Source organism: Manihot esculenta, chromosome 2, assembly GCF_001659605.2.
Source record: "Manihot esculenta cultivar AM560-2 chromosome 2, M.esculenta_v8, whole genome shotgun sequence".
Taxonomy (NCBI): Eukaryota; Viridiplantae; Streptophyta; class Magnoliopsida; order Malpighiales; family Euphorbiaceae; genus Manihot; species Manihot esculenta.
Genome location: NC_035162.2, coordinates 10593281 through 10607565, shown reverse-complemented (window position 1 = coordinate 10607565; position 14285 = coordinate 10593281). Strand labels below are relative to the sequence as shown.

General features: G+C 29.8%; 2 protein-coding genes across 9 annotated transcripts; one reads left to right on the top strand and one right to left on the bottom strand.

Annotated features, from left to right (window-relative positions):
- Positions 1-54: 54 nt before the first annotated feature.
- LOC110608808 (expansin-A6) lies at positions 55-1582 on the bottom strand. Its single transcript, XM_021748101.2, has 2 exons — positions 1438-1582; positions 55-735 (listed from the first exon to the last, which is right to left on the bottom strand). The coding sequence occupies exons 1-2, from the start codon at positions 1580-1582 to the stop codon at positions 119-121; spliced, it is 762 nt and encodes a 253-aa protein (XP_021603793.1). The 3' UTR covers positions 55-118.
- Positions 1583-6944: 5362 nt separating this feature from the next.
- Positions 6945-14260, top strand: LOC110608776 (proteinaceous RNase P 1, chloroplastic/mitochondrial). 8 transcript variants are annotated; one of them, XM_043954189.1, is made up of 9 exons: positions 6947-7237; positions 7433-7575; positions 8670-9945; positions 10906-10995; positions 11086-11267; positions 12630-12750; positions 12870-12885; positions 13671-13739; positions 13963-14260. In XM_043954189.1, exons 3-9 carry the CDS (start codon positions 8746-8748, stop codon positions 13968-13970), a joined length of 1686 nt encoding a protein of 561 aa, XP_043810124.1. In that variant the 5' UTR covers positions 6947-7237; positions 7433-7575; positions 8670-8745; the 3' UTR covers positions 13971-14260. The 8 variants fall into 8 exon arrangements, with proteins under 8 accessions (XP_021603760.1, XP_043810124.1, XP_043810125.1 ...); XM_043954190.1 differs by lacking the exon at positions 13963-14260 and adding an exon at positions 13847-13866; XM_021748068.2 differs by lacking the exon at positions 12870-12885 and having other exon boundaries at positions 6945-7237; positions 8670-9918.
- Positions 14261-14285: the final 25 nt, after the last annotated feature.

Below are 14285 nucleotides of genomic sequence, written 5' to 3'. Positions count from 1 at the left end.
CTAAGATTTTATTAAAAAGAAAAATCCTAATAATCCAATGGTACAATCGTCAATTATTCCAATGATTCAATAAGATAGTAAAGTATTCTCTCCTTTTAATTGCAAAGCTTAAATTACCTCACCTAAAATTTATACCTTGATAAGTTTGGCCAAATTGCCAATTAGCTGGTGCAACATTATTAGATTGCACCATTCTACCATCACTAGCAGTCACTTGGAAAGACAATATCTGCCCTTGTAAACTTTCCCAAGTCTGCCAATTCTGACCCCAATTTCTCGTCATTTGTAGCCATCTAGTCTTAGAGCCTTTTATTTTAACATCAACAACTCGCCCAGCTCCTCCAACATTATAAACCAGCACCAACAACCAATTAGGATTTCCCTTGAGCTCAAATCGAATTCCTCCTTGCTTATGGCACGCGACTCTCCTGAAACGCACTGGAACTATGCCAGCTTTGTACTCTGCAATTTTCAAGAACATTGGGAGAGACAAATCGAAATGCTTCTGGGGTGGGTTGCACCAGACGTCTGTTGTTTTTGTGTAGTTTGGAGGGCAGAAATTGGTGGCAGTGACCCTTATGTCTGGAGCATCCTTCTTGCACCAAGACGAATTTGTGCATTGTAGCTGGAAACAGCCTCCACAGGTGGATCCATTGTTGAATAGGGCTGTGCTTAGTGCTGTTGTCGCTAGACCATACCCTTGTTTGATTAGATTTCCATATCCACAAGCACCCTCTGAAAAATGAAATTTTTTTGTGTTATACAGAAATTCAATTTAGGGGGTTAGTTCTTGAAAAATTTTCTGTAGATTATTTTTAAGGTAATTTATAGTATAATACTTAACATTTAACAAAATATATAATTTAATCTCTAATTATTAGTATAAAATAATTTAGTTCATGAATTTTTATTTTTTTAATAAAATAATAATTTTATTATATTTACGATTAATCAATCATAAAGTAAAAAAGTCAATTCAAATTAAAATAATTAAATTATTATAAATATTAGAATAATCTAACAATAAATTTTAATAAACCAACTATTTTTTTTAGTAAAAATAAAACTTTAATAATTAAATTATTTCTTATTAAAAGAGTAGTGATTCAATTTTGGATTCTATCAAGTCTAACAATTAAATTATAAATTATCCTTCTTTGAGTATTGCTTTTTTAGTAACCTCTCTCTTTACTGGAGAAATAAAGAGCCATTATTGGATGATTCTTTTTTCAGGAAATATTAAAAACACATGATTGATTTAACATTTCTTAATACGTAAAATAATAAAAAGAATATAAATTATCTAAAAAAAAATATGAACCCCTATTTAATTCATTTACCATAAAATAAATTCGATATATAAAAAAATAATTAAAAAAATTAAATCATTAAAAATACATATAAATCAAATTCGCTAAGTAAGTGAAATTTACGTACCCATGGTTTCTCTTCCATTCATGCCACCATAAAAAGTTGCATGAGCTAACTCCCATCCATGGCTGCTGTGACTCGACATCTCCACAACAAACATAAGATAAATCACCACTGCGACATAAGGACATAAAAATCCCAACATCTTCATTTTCTGTACATTAATTTATATAAATTTACACAAAATAATCTTAATTTATAGAGCATTTTAGCCCCCAATATTTGGTAAGTCTAATTAGAAAGACAATTTCATTGGTTAACTTTCTTTGGTAGGTCTTTAATCTATTTACTTTTTTTTGATATTATTGAATTATGTAATATTATTCAAAAGTAATTTTATTAATAATAAATTTTAATGTAATGATATTTAAATTATCTTTAAATAATTACATATCATTTATCTTTTATTAAAATTTCACTATTAAAAAAATTAAGTGATTTGTTTTTATAAATAACTTAACCCCATTTATTCATAATAATGTAAACAAAAATAAATTGTAAAATAATTATTTTCTCTTTTTTTAAATATTATTCACACTAATAATGTATGTAATTTTTCATTAATAATTATATCATACTATTTTTTATATTCAAAAGAAAATTCATAAATTATAAAAATATATTTAATGAATAAGGAATGGCAAATAAATAGTAACTTTTTTTTTTTTTTTTTTTATGGAAGTTAAGTTTTGAATTTCGAAATGCACATTGTAGATACTATATTTGTTTGGATAATTTAAGAAAAATACTAAAAATAAAAAATAATTATTTTGAAATTTGGATTCTAATAATTTTTTCAAGTTAATTGACAATTCTTACTTAATATTAATTGAATTTTATCTACATTCACCATTTAATTCTAAACTTTTAATAATTTCTTTTCCCTTAATTTTTTATTAAATTAATATTTTAATTTTAACTTTAATTTCAATTTAAAAAAATTATAAATTATAAAAAGACAAAATTGATTTTAATTTTATGAAAATATAAAAATAGTATTTTAAAATCCCCACCTTTAATTTTAAGTCTCTTTAATTTTTAATCAAAATATTAAAAAATTGAATAAAACAAAATGTCTTATTAAATCTTCACCATTAATTTTAATTTTAAATTTTAAATTTTAAATTTATTTTAACACTTTTAATCCAATCATGTTTTTAATTTTTAGTCATAATCTACCATTTAAAATCAATAATTTTAACTTTTACTTCTATACAATTATGAATGATTTGATAAGAAATCATTTGAATTCTTTTTTTATAAAATTAATCCTATCAAATAAAATCATGAATCATTTGAATTTTTTTATAAAATTATTACATAAATAAAAATTTATTAAAATAAAAATGTACCTTTTAATATTCACTCTCTCGTTTAATAAGAATAAAATTTAAATTGAAAAAAAAATTAGTACTTTAAAATTTAATCCATCCTTTTTCTTTGCTTTCAATCCAAAAAATTCATTTTAGGGCTTAAAAATCTATAATTACCTGGAGAAAAAATTGAGAATTACTCTGAAAATTAATCAAATCAGCTTTCTTGTTTCCGACGTGAGTTTTCTTTCCCAAAAGACTTGAGCTCCAGCCGTTTGTCCCCTCTATTTCAATCTTCCATCTGCCCCATCAATACCCGAAACCCATACTTACATTTTCAATCAACAGGCCCACGATGGCCATCTCAACCCTCGCTCCCTACCTCTGCTATCCATCCGCCAATGCTCCCACCAAACCCAACTATCTTCTACTCTTGTTTGTTTCTATTTACTCTCAAAGCAGTCTCGAAGGTCCTATTATCCCCAAAATCAAAAGCCTCAATGCCATTCTCACCATTTACCTTCTCTCAACTAGCAACACAATCACCTCCTTATAGCCTCTCAGTATCACCATTGACCTAGCAACACAATCACCTCATTGGTGAACTTTCTTTGGCAGGTCTATTTGCTTTTTGATATTATTGATTTTAATATTTCAATTATGTAACATTATTCAAAAATAATTTTATTAATTATATATTTAAATAATCACACATCATTTATCTTTTATTAAAATTTGACTAAATCACTTAGCTAAAAAATAGCTTACATGGTAAAGGTTAATTGCAAGTTGGGATTTACTTTACATTAGAATTTATTTTTATAAATAACTTAACCCATTTATTTATAATAATGTAAATAAAAATAAAAATTTTAAAATAATTATTTTCTTTTTTTCTCAAAATATTATTTAAACAAATAATGTATATCATACTATTTTTTATATTCGAAAGAAAATTAATAAATTATAAAATATATCTGATGTATAAGGAATGACAGATAAATAGTAACTTTTTTTTTTTTTTTTTTATGGAAGTTAAGTTTTAAATTTAGAAATGCACATACTATATTTGTTTGGATAATTTAAGAAAAAAAATTTAAAATTTAAGAATTAAAAAATAAAAAATAATTATTTTGAAATTTGGATTCGAATAATTTTTCAAAGTTAGTTGACAATTCTTACTAAATATTAATTCATTCACCTTTTAGTTCTAAAATTTTAATTGCTTATTTTCCCTTAATTTTTATTAAATTAGTATTATGATTTTAACTTTGATTTAATTTAAAAATATATAAATTATAAAAAAAATTGATTTTACTTTTATGAAAATATAAAAATAATACTTTAAAATCACTAACTTTAATTTTACTTATCTTTAATTTTTAATCAAAATATTAAAAAATAAAATAAAACAAAATATCCTATTAAATCTTCACCTTTTTTTTTCTTTAGTTTTTAACCATTACTTTTAGGGTTTTGAAATTCTATAATTAATTTTAGTTTTAAATTTTAAATTTATTTTAACTCTTTTAATTTTATCATTCAGTTTTTTAAATTTCTTTAATTTTTAACCATTCCTCTGGTTGTTATTTACAATTTATTTTTATCTTACAAGTAAAATATTTGTAAGACTGTAAATACAACAAATTAATATAATAATATTTATAAAAAAAATAAATTGTATAAAATTCAATCTTCACTAAAAGTTAATTTATATAAGATTTTGTCATAGTGAATATAATAAATAATAATATATTTCTGTGTTAATTTAAATATATTTATATATTAATTTATAATATACTTAATATAATTATACTATATCTTAATTGATATAAAATAAAATATAAAGATTATAACATATTTATTTAATTTATTTTATAAATATAATATATTTATATAATTTATTCACAATTATATATCCATTTACTTATAAAAATAATGCCTTTTCTTTAATTTTTGAAAATATATTTGAAAATTACATTTAATTTTGAATATTTGTATTCTCTAAAAACTTGAATTTTTTTTAAAAATAAAATAAAAACAATAAATAGAGTCAAAATTCACTCTAAATTGAGTCAAATATTTAAATATGCATTTGATTCAAGTCAATAGTGAAATATTTGTATTACTATTTTTTTATTTTTTATAGTCAAATATATATAATCAATATTATAATTTAAACTCTATTATATTTTATTATTAATTAATTTATTTAAGCATAATTTTAAATTTATCTATCTTATTTAGGAATGATGCAGATTGCTTTAACACTTTCTCCTGTCTCAAATTCAAAATTTTTGAAATATAATTATTTTTTTAATTTTTTCTCAAAAATAAATATTTTTTCTCTAATTTCCATTAAAATTAAGGTAAATCTCCTTACTTTCTATTTCACTCTTGTGACATACATAACTAATGTTTTCACTTACCTACATTTTTCTTAAAATTAATTATCTATTTTTTTTATTTTTTCAGGATGCTATAATAAACATTAAAATAAACAATAAAAATATTAAAAAATATTAATTTTACTACTATAAAAATTAATATAAAGTAATAATATGAATGATTTATTTTTTTTGAATTATAAATTAAAAATCGAAAGTGTAGAATTTCAGATATACATTTACTATCAAATTAAATTTATAAATACTAATATGAATGATTATTGTTAATATAAATGAGATAATAACAATAATGAAAATTATAGATTTTAATAAAAAATTAATTTTAAGTAGTATTTATGGTGAATAACAACAACTTATTTAGTAACAACCATAATTATTTATATATTATCGTCTCTCTAAAAAATAAAGAGAGACTTTTCTCCAGTAATTTTATATTCTCTTTTAAGATTTTTTTTAAATTTTTTATTGGACCGTTAGTTTTCTCTATCACGCTTAATAATAAATTTTTTTTTATTATCGCGTAGAATATATATATATATTATTTTGCTTTTGTTGTTACTGTGTAAATCTTGATGTTTGAAGGTGAGAGTCTTTTTTTTAGATCTGTTTTTTGTTGTTACTGTGTAAATCTTGATATTTGAATGTGAAAGTTTTCTTTTAGATCTGTTATCTTTTTGTATTTTTCTTACTTTTCTTGGCTTATTGGTGTTGTGTTTGTTGCAGGTGATTCCTCTTTTCGGAATTTATTGCATGCAAAACTTATTTTTTTTGAAAATTTAGCTGACAATATATATAAAGGTCTATAAGCCAAATGGAGAAACGGTCTTGAGAATTTAGTAACGGCGCCTGCTGGTTGTTTGGATTGGTCCGGTTCTTAATGAGCTCTGTTTTTTTCGGTTCTCCAACATGCTTTATGCTAGCCTCTCTCTTGAAATTCTACTCCTTGTTGTTTTCTAGGTGGCTAGGAGAAGTTTACTATTTTTGGTTGGTGTCTCTCTAATCTTCGATTTATTAGAATTCTGTTACGGTGCGGTGAAACTTCCTCAAACGATTGGAAGGAGTGCGGCGGCGACACTACGCTCTTTGCTTGGGGTATCGTTCTTGGGTCATAACTTGGTCTAAGTTCTTAGGATTTGTTTTTGTTGGGTCTTTGGCTGTACGAAATGTGGGCTAAGGCTTTGGAGCTTCTATTTCACCTTGCTTTGTAATTTTTAGTCCTTTTTTGGACTCTCTGTACTGGGCATGAATTATCTTAGCCAAAAAAAAAAAAAAAAATCATAATTATTTAGAAAATATATATCATCACAACTTTATAAAATTAAGTTTTTAATCATGTGTTAATTATTTTATTTTAATATTAAAATATAGATTATTTGTCTCTATAATTAATCATAATAGTTTAATTAATGCTCTATTTAGCAGAAATATAAATATTAAACTTTGGTCGTGTGAAATATAAAAATATTTTAATTAATATATAAAATATAATTAAGTAATTTCAATAGAGTATAACACTTTGTTATAAATATATTTTTTATGAGAAATTATTATTTAATTTTTATGTTATATAGAATCTAATTAGTTATATTTTTTAATTTTATTATTAATAAATATTAAAATAATTAATTTGATACTCTTTATTTTTGAGCCATATAAAAAATTTAATTATTATAAAATAAATATTCACTAACAACATTTTACGATAATGGATTTAGTCTCAGCTGTTTGAAAAAAAAAAAAATGCTGTATTACTAAATTAAATAATAGTTTTGTTTATTATATTTATTTCCGAGGGATCATTGCTGGGGCGTGATTTGCCGTTCCCCTCTACCCTGACTGGAACCATTGCTCTTTCCTTTATCCACTCTCCCGCCCGCCCTTCACAATCTGAGTATAAAGTCGCAGCCTTTTGGCCATCATAAGAAGAAATTGCTGTGCTTCATTCTTCTGCAACTGAATCTGTGTGTGGGGTTGAGTTTATACTCTTAACATCATTTAGCTTCATGCCCTCAATCTCTCCTATCTTCTTCCGGCTGTAAAGAAACTCTTCTCCTCGTCCTTCTTCACCATTTTTATTTATTCCAGGTACATGATTAGTTGATGTTCTGGTGTTTTCAATCTTCAATCTTATTGTATCGGATTTGCCTACGAGCACCCATTTGCATTTTTTTTTTTTTAATTCAATGGATGAATAGGCTGGAAAACCAAAACGGAAAAATTTTGATTTTTTTGGCTTGCCAAAAGCTAATTACTTTCCATTTCCGGTGTCGATGTCTGCAGGATACTTGGGTCGTCCATTCCTTTACAAGAGTTGATCAAACTTAGCGAGGACAACTGCTTTCTATCTTCTTCGGAGAAGTAAATTGGAGAATGGAAACTAAGCTGAATTAACTTCCTTAGTTTTGATTAGTTTCTATAATCAGGTATTTGGCTTTTTGGTTGATGCTGTTTTTATTATTATTTGTTGTTAAGATGTAGGAACTGCAATGGTAAGTTTTCGGCCTCTGATAATCCAGTGTAATGGTAACAACCAATTGAAAGCTTGAAGACATTCAGATTCCTGATTCTCATGTGAAATTATCTCAGGGGATTGCAGAGTGTCATATCAGTACGTGCATGTATAGGCTTCGTTTGGTCTATGGGATAGAATAGAGCAGGGATAGATAGCTACTTTATGACCTTGGAGCGCTTGTTCCTTTTTCTTTCCTTTTTTTTTTTGGGGGGGGGGGGGGGGAGAGGGGGGAATTCATATAACTACCCCTTTTGCTGCTTAATTTGATAAGTCTAAGGACTTGATTTTCCTTTATGAACTTCTAGCTAATAACTGCAAAAGCTACTTGTCCCCATTCCCTCTGATGCTGAAAGGAATGGACACAACATGACCAATGATAGAACCACAACACAAGGCATCTGAAAATATAGAAATTATTACAACGGTACCAGTAATATTATTGTTAAGCTATGTCTTTACATACTACCAATGGAAAAGCACAAAAATAGTTGTGCTGGACAGAAATGAGACTAACAGTAAAATTTAAATGTAGGCATAGACCGAGTTATATCAAAAGGATCCCATATCATGCAGCACATCTGTCAAAAGATGCATGTTGTAGAACATATTGGAGATAAAATGAGAGAGGGTCAATTAAGATGGTTTGGTCATGTCCAATGTAGAGCATGAAATGCCCTAGTATGAAAGTATGATAAGTTTATAGGAAGTAAGGAGGGAAGGAGGAGGGGAAGGGGGGAGATCTAAAATAATGTGGAGGGGAGTGAAAGGGGTTACATGTTTTGGATATTGATGCAAACTAAGTATCTAAAAAAGCTAAATGGCGAAAAGGATCCATATAGTCGATGTCAATTAGTATAGGATTAATGCTTAGCTGTTGTTTTCATATCGACCAAGTTATATAAAATTTTATTGATTTCTTCATGCAAATGGAGAGAAATATTTATGGTTGTCTAAAGTGATTGCTTTGATTTTAACTGTGTATATATGTATTGATACTGCTTGCAGATGAAACAGCTTAGCAGTTGCTCTCAATTATAATTTGTGCTTTTGTGAATACAACTGGAATGGGTATTTGTTAGTGATGCTGCGTGGAAGCTCTTTGGCTCCCTCTTTTAATAGAAACTCTCCTCTTTTCTCATTTTTCGTCCAAATGCCATTACTGTCAGTTTTTCGAAATAGTTCCCTCGCTTTCCACCGGCCACTTCTCCATTACCACAGTTACTTATTTGCCAAACCAGTTCGTGATATTCAAGCCTATGATCTCCCTATGGACAGAAGAGCCCATCTTTGCTGCTCTGCTCTCTCTACAACACCAAAGGTTCATGAATCCTCTGCACTGGCTATGGATAAAGTTTCAAACAAATCAAAGAGGAAGGCACGACAGGAATCACCTGAGGGAGTCCTTAAACTAAAATTAGATATGTGCTCGAAGCATGGTGATGTTGTTCAAGCTCTTCACTTGTATGATGAGGCTCGAACTAATGGGGTGCAGCTTAACCAACACCACTACAGTGTGCTGCTCTATTTGTGTTCTTCTGGTTCTTCTGTCAAATTGAATGGAAATGTGGTTGATGCAAATGCCTCTAGTTTGTATTACAAAAGGGGGTTTGAGATTTTTCAGCAGATGATTATTGATAAAGTTGCTCCGAGTGAGGCTACTTTTACAAATGCAGCAAGACTGGCTCTTGCATTGGAAGACCCGGAAATGGCTTTTGACTTGGTTAAGCAGATGAAAGGTTTTAATATCTTGCCAAAATTGCGTTCATATGGACCAGCATTGTTTGGATTCTGTAGTAAGGGGATGGCTGATAGAGCTTATGAAGTTGATGCACACATGGCTGAATCTGGTGTGATGCCTGAAGAGCCTGAGCTTTCCGCTCTCTTAAAACTTAGTGCTGATGTGAAGAGGGCAGATAAGGTGTATGATACGTTGCATCGATTACGAGCCATCATTAGGCAAGTTACGGATTCAACTCTTGGCATTATTGAGGATTGGTTCAACTCTGAAGATGCTTCAAAAATTGGAGAGGAGAATTGGGACACAAGCAAAGTAAGAAAAGGAATTCTGATGGGAGGTGGAGGTTGGCATGGGCAAGGGTGGCTGGGCAGTGGTCAGTGGAGAGCAGTGAGGACTCAAATTGATGAGAAGGGTGGTTGTCATTCTTGTGGGGAGAAACTTGTCTGCATTGATATAGATCCAAGAGAAACAGAAAACTTTGCTACCTCATTATCCAACTTGGCTTGCCAAAGAGAGGTTAGAACCGACTTTGTTCGGTTCCAGGTAAAACAAAAGCTTTTAATTGCTCTAGTATTTGATATAATATCAGTAAAAAATGCTTATTCTTAGGACTAATAACTCAAAAAATCCAAGTGATTTCAAATAATTCTTTTAGTATTGGCATTATTGACCTAATGGTTGCAATGTTCTCCAATTGATCAAATTGGTCAAAATTGAAATCAAATAAATATCAATTCATTAAAATATTTTTCGGTTTTCTTTTATTTTCTCTCTCCTCTCTCTCTCTCTCTTATTTAGTCAATTTTCTTTTTTATTTTTTCATTAAAATCAATTTTTTAATGAATAAAATATTTTTTATTTCATTTTTTATCACTTCGTCGGATGAAATTGCAAAGTTTTAGAAATTGGCTTCAATGGAGATTGTATTAGATTGCAAATTCGTGCAAATGTTTTGCTTTTGGTAGTTTTCCTCTTTCTTCAACTCTTGTAAATATTTATTGAATAAGTTATTTGTTTATCGATTTACCATTCAAAATCTTTAAACTGTCTGATTTTGGTCAATAATGGTCACGTTCACATTTTCTGTCATTTCCTTTTACCTCCTAAAATTTGGATTCTTATATCAAGAGAAGACGATGCTTAAAAGTTTGAATTTTGCTGTGAAGTATTTATATGGCCACATTTTTTTTCTAGTATATATGGGCATACATAATAACCTTTTTTTATATGAATAGTTTCTTTTTTCTATATAAAATAGTAATATAGCCTTCTATAGCATAAGTGTTGTCTCCATGTTGTTAGGAAGGCGGTGGGCCCTGGAGCATGTATGTAGCCCTCACTGTCTTAGAAACCAGCTTTTTTTTCCTCATCTTGTATGCTAGTTTAGCACTAACCTTGCTAGCAAATAGTCAATAGTTGCTACTTCTTTAGGCTTCAGGCAAGTGATGCATAAAATGCTTCTCAGTAATTACCCTGACTGACTAAGGAGGTTAACTCATTCAGGAGTGGCTGCAGCAGCATGGCCCATTTGATGCAGTTGTTGATGGCGCCAATTTGGGTCTTGTCAATCAAAGGACTTTCAGCTTTTACCAGGTAAGGGAATTGTGAAGGTTGGTGTTTATGAAACTGTATCTTTTAGTTATATGTACAGACAGGACTGTCATTGGCTCCTTTTGGTTGAAGCTTAATTCTGTGGTTGGTAAGTTACGTGAAATGAGCCCATCAAAGAGATTGCCACTTATTATTTTGCATAAACGCCGTGTAACTGGTGGTCCAGCTACAAATCCTAAAAACAAGATGTTGTTAGAGTTTTGGAAAAAGTCTGGTGCCCTTTATACTACCCCTGCTGGTTCAAACGATGATTGGTAAGTTTTTCTTTGTCAACTGTATTTATGATAGGCACATAATCTTTAATCTTATTTTCACTTGGGGTCCTTGTTGGTCTGGAAGGCGACAAATCTTTTGGTTTTCTATGGAAGCGATAAGCCAGAATCTTTAGTTGAAGCTAGTTTTAGTAATAATTTTAAGGTTTAGACTTTGGATTTTGTGATGTGGATGGAACATTTTTATGTGAACGCGATGCCTAAGGACTTCTAATTGTGAAGCTTAGAGTTCTCTTATTCTTTAATCAATTTTGTAAGCAAATTTTGATTCAACACAGAATTCCTTTGGTGAAATCCTAATTGACCTCCCATCAAATAACCTCAAGAGATTCCTCCCCTCCATCCCCCACACTGGGCGACCTTTTCTCAATTATTGTTCATAATGCAGGCCAAAAACTATAAATAGTTGCAAAATCATGATTCCTTTTCTTGGTTTGATCCTTAAGTAAATGGTGTTTAAGGGAAGTTTGGTTGTGTTAGCATCATTAAAGTTGTAGCCTATCAAAATATTATTGAAGTGCTATTCATCATAGCCCATCAAAATAAGAAGAAACAAGTGACGTCAAAATTTATAGCCTACCAAAATTGGAAATTTGAAGTCCTACTTTGATGTTTGGGTTCTCTAGATGTCTGTACTGCTACTTTTACAAATATTTTTAAAGATATTAAATTAAGATATTAATTATCACCGTCATTTCAAATTCAACTAAATAAATCAAATTGACATCATTATTATTGATTTCCAAAAAGTTAAAATTGTAACGAATAAAATTATTATTAGCTGCTATATTTAAAATTGTGCATGAATTGGCATAAAAATTGCATAAACAACAGATTGTAAGTGAGATTTTTTGAAAAAAACAAAAAAACAAGAGATCATCAATTTTCACTCAACAAACACCCCCCTCCAAAAAAAAAAAAAGAAAAGAAACAAGCGAACTGATTATGCCTATTGCAAAATACTCGGTACATGACCAAAAAGTGTACTGTGTTTCCATCCCCATTTAACCACGTTCTGTTACTTACCACGTTCTAAGTAACCATGGACAGCCTTGTTGATAGTAGATGAAGCAATTATGCAATCCTCCTTCTTCCTTTTTAATGATGCCAATGCGATTTTAACATCCAATTTAGGGATTGCTCGATTTTGCAATTCACATAGGTGGACGGCCTAGTTGAACCCAATTAAAGATCAGAGGCTAAAGCGAACTCTTCCCTTATAGTTGAGAAGCTCAATTCACATCTGTTTGCATTCATGTTTCTTCTTTAAGATAAATTATTTAGGTTTTCTCTCATATCACCTTTGAAGTTCTGTTTTGAAATCTTTTGCATGTTTATTTACAGGTATTGGTTATATGCAGCTGTTACTTGTAATTGTTTATTGGTGACAAATGATGAGATGAGGGACCATCTTTTCCAGTTATTAGGGACTTCCTTTTTTCCAAGATGGAAGGAAAAGCATCAGGTATATTCTATTGTTTAGGTAAATAGGGTAACTACTTGCGTTTTAAGTCATGTTGATTATTCATTTTGACCAAGCGCTTGCCTCTGGTTAATAAATATTTGTGCTGCATGGAACTGGAGAAAACTACTCATTCAGGTTTGTTCATGACAATTCCCTAAACAAGGTATTTTCTGTTTATATCCCAGATTATTGCTTACGCATAGATTTTTCCCCTTGTTTTTTCAGCACTGTGAGTCTAGTTCAAGAATTGTTCTAGATCCATTTTGCTTACCATTCATATGTCATACAGTTGTATGCTATGCATACTAATCACTTCCGTCTTGTTCCTTTCTCTCTTCTTTTTGCTCCTTATGAAATAAAATTTATTTTAATTTTTTTATTCTCAAAAGGACATGTCAATTGGGTTGCTTCAAACCTAGCTTGGTTCTGAGTTGTGTCTGGTTCATTCTCTTCTGTTCCTTTCTTAGGTAGGGGAGTAGGGGCTGCTACTATTAAGAATATTTGCTTAGTCAATTCAGCTTATGAGTTGGTTGAAACCCATTTGAAAAATTTAACAAACTGCACTTCAGCAAATTTCTTGACCTTCATGTTAAGCATATATTGGTGCTCGAGCTTAAATTAAGGGACTCAAAAAACATTTGATGCTTGACTTGGTCTGCTCAACTACTCAAACACATGAGATGATGCTCAAACTCAAACACATGAGCTGATGCGAGTTTGATTTGACATCAACTAACATTGCAAAAGTGGTGAAAAGATTTTCACTTTGCTGAATTGCGTGGGGACTAGGAAGTGTGCCTAAATGTGCTTGAGAATGTAGATCTTAGAATCTGAATTGAGAGCTTCATTCAACTACACCGCATTGTTGTGAGGCATTCAAGGATGTGCACAAAACCAATCGTCTTTTGGAAAATTTGCAGGTAAGAATTTCAGTCTCAAGAAGTGGACTTACTCTACAAATGCCTCCGCCTTATTCAATTGTCATTCAGGTGAGACGATTTATCAGTTTTCCATGTAATAAATCAAACTGAATTGGTTTGGTTGGAATCAATTTTCTTCCTGAATCAATTTTATATTTGGCTTTTTGATTTTTAAGACTAAACCAAATCGTGCTGGCCGATGCTCACCCTTGATGATGTGCGAGTCATCACAAAATGGACCTAATTCATCTATCAATATCTAGTGATGTTGGTGTATGTTGACTAAATGCAGGAGTCTGAAAATGGTAGTTGGCATGTCCCAACTATTGCAGGCGATGATCTTGAAACACCAAGGCAGTGGTTGTGTGCCACCAGAGCGAAGAATAAAGTAATTCCATTCTAAATTGGCAGTTTTTGGTGCACAAATGGGCATGCATATTCATCGGTGAGATAAATTGAGAGGAGGTTGTAATTTAAGCGTAATCTATATTTTGTTTTGAAACATTTGGCATAACATACAGAATAAGTAGCGACAATTGTCATCTTATCATTTCATTTTAATTATGGCTCTCTGAATGTTTGCATTGCTATGGCACATCTTATGGTAGTGTTGTT

Excerpts from the sequence above, each read along its gene's own strand:
- LOC110608776 (XM_021748067.2), top strand. The coding sequence starts at position 8,746 with ATGCTGCGTGGAAGCTCTTTGGCTCCCTCTTTTAATAGAAACTCTCCT. Across the intron at positions 10,996-11,085 it reads GGACTTTCAGCTTTTACCAG|CTTAATTCTGTGGTTGGTAA; the intron begins GTAAGGGAATTG and ends TTTTGGTTGAAG. Across the intron at positions 12,751-13,670 it reads GATGGAAGGAAAAGCATCAG|GTAAGAATTTCAGTCTCAAG; the intron begins GTATATTCTATT and ends GAAAATTTGCAG.
- LOC110608808 (XM_021748101.2), bottom strand. The coding sequence starts at position 1,582 with ATGAAGATGTTGGGATTTTTATGTCCTTATGTCGCAGTGGTGATTTAT. Across the intron at positions 736-1,437 it reads GAATGGAAGAGAAACCATGG|AGGGTGCTTGTGGATATGGA; the intron begins GTACGTAAATTT and ends TTCATTTTTCAG.